Source organism: Suillus paluster (assembly GCF_016628075.1).
Source record: "Suillus paluster strain FC165 chromosome Unknown EDB91scaffold_299, whole genome shotgun sequence".
In the NCBI taxonomy this organism is placed as follows: Eukaryota; Fungi; Basidiomycota; class Agaricomycetes; order Boletales; family Suillaceae; genus Suillus; species Suillus paluster.
Window position 1 is genome coordinate 23,372 of NW_024537859.1, and position 985 is coordinate 24,356.

General features: G+C 52.3%; 1 protein-coding gene across 1 annotated transcript; it reads left to right on the forward strand.

Annotated features, from left to right (window-relative positions):
* Positions 1-370: 370 nt before the first annotated feature.
* EDB91DRAFT_1089205 (uncharacterized protein) lies at positions 371-871 on the forward strand (the record flags this gene model as incomplete). The annotated part of the gene is made up of 3 exons (XM_041316563.1): positions 371-478; positions 505-646; positions 694-871. Coding segments are annotated over 3 exons (428 nt in total), but the record flags the coding sequence as incomplete, so codon positions are not given.
* Between the last annotated feature and the right edge of the window lie 114 nt (positions 872-985).

Below are 985 nucleotides of genomic sequence, written 5' to 3' on the forward strand. Positions count from 1 at the left end.
TACCAGCGCGGAGCGCTGGTGCGGCTTCCAGAAGGAGAGGCCGCCGGCTTATGCATGACATAAGGGGAATCAGGGGTTCAAAAATGACCGAAACTGGAACAAAACTAAAAGTGACATGTGAAGTGTCAGATTCTATCGGGTAGTTAACCCGAATAGAAGGAAACTGCTTTTTCCGGAAACAGTCTAATGACGTGCGATCCGACCGTGGGTCAGATTCCACGCTGTCAAGATCATGAGAAAGCAGTGAACGTATCGGGACACGGGCTGCCGTGAGGCGGCCACAGGGTGGCCCGAAAAGGGTGAAGGCGTGAAATTTTCAGACACATAAAGAACGTGTCGAATGGTAGACGGTGGTTGACTTAGTTCTCGCATGGATCGCTACCGCCAATACAAGAATACCGCCACTCTGAAACAGGGCAAGCCCTGGGTTCCTCTCGAGGGGCACGACGCGCTCGCGTCTATCGCCTCTGTCGTCGAAGTACCGAGGAATATTACAACCGGGAGATCGCTCCCCTTCAAGGAGACGGGGGGCGAAGCAAGGACTGGAAGAATGACCCTCCATTCCATGATTCCTGGGAGTATACGAAGGAGGTACCATCCATCCTCCTCGCTCGCAGTGTGTTTGAACGCTGGGAGGCGATCAATAGTGAGTGGTGGCTGCTACTTCTTGGACTTGTACTAATACGCATCCAGAAATACACGCCATCATGAAGCGTCTTCCATCCAGGGTGCTTCATCAGATAAGCACGAGGAAGTACACTCAGTGGTTGGACCGAACCAAGGACTTATTGCCGGTCACGACTTGGTACCCAGGTATCGCTACCCAGGGGCCTGCGCAACAAGCTGCCCGGTGGTCTTTCCAGCCCAAAAGGTACGTTCTGGTGTTACCAACACCATTTCTTTCCGTTAGTTTTGTTAGTTTAAACGGTTTACTGATATACCGGCCGATTAGGACCTGTATGACGCCAGAGCCTGAATGTTCAGG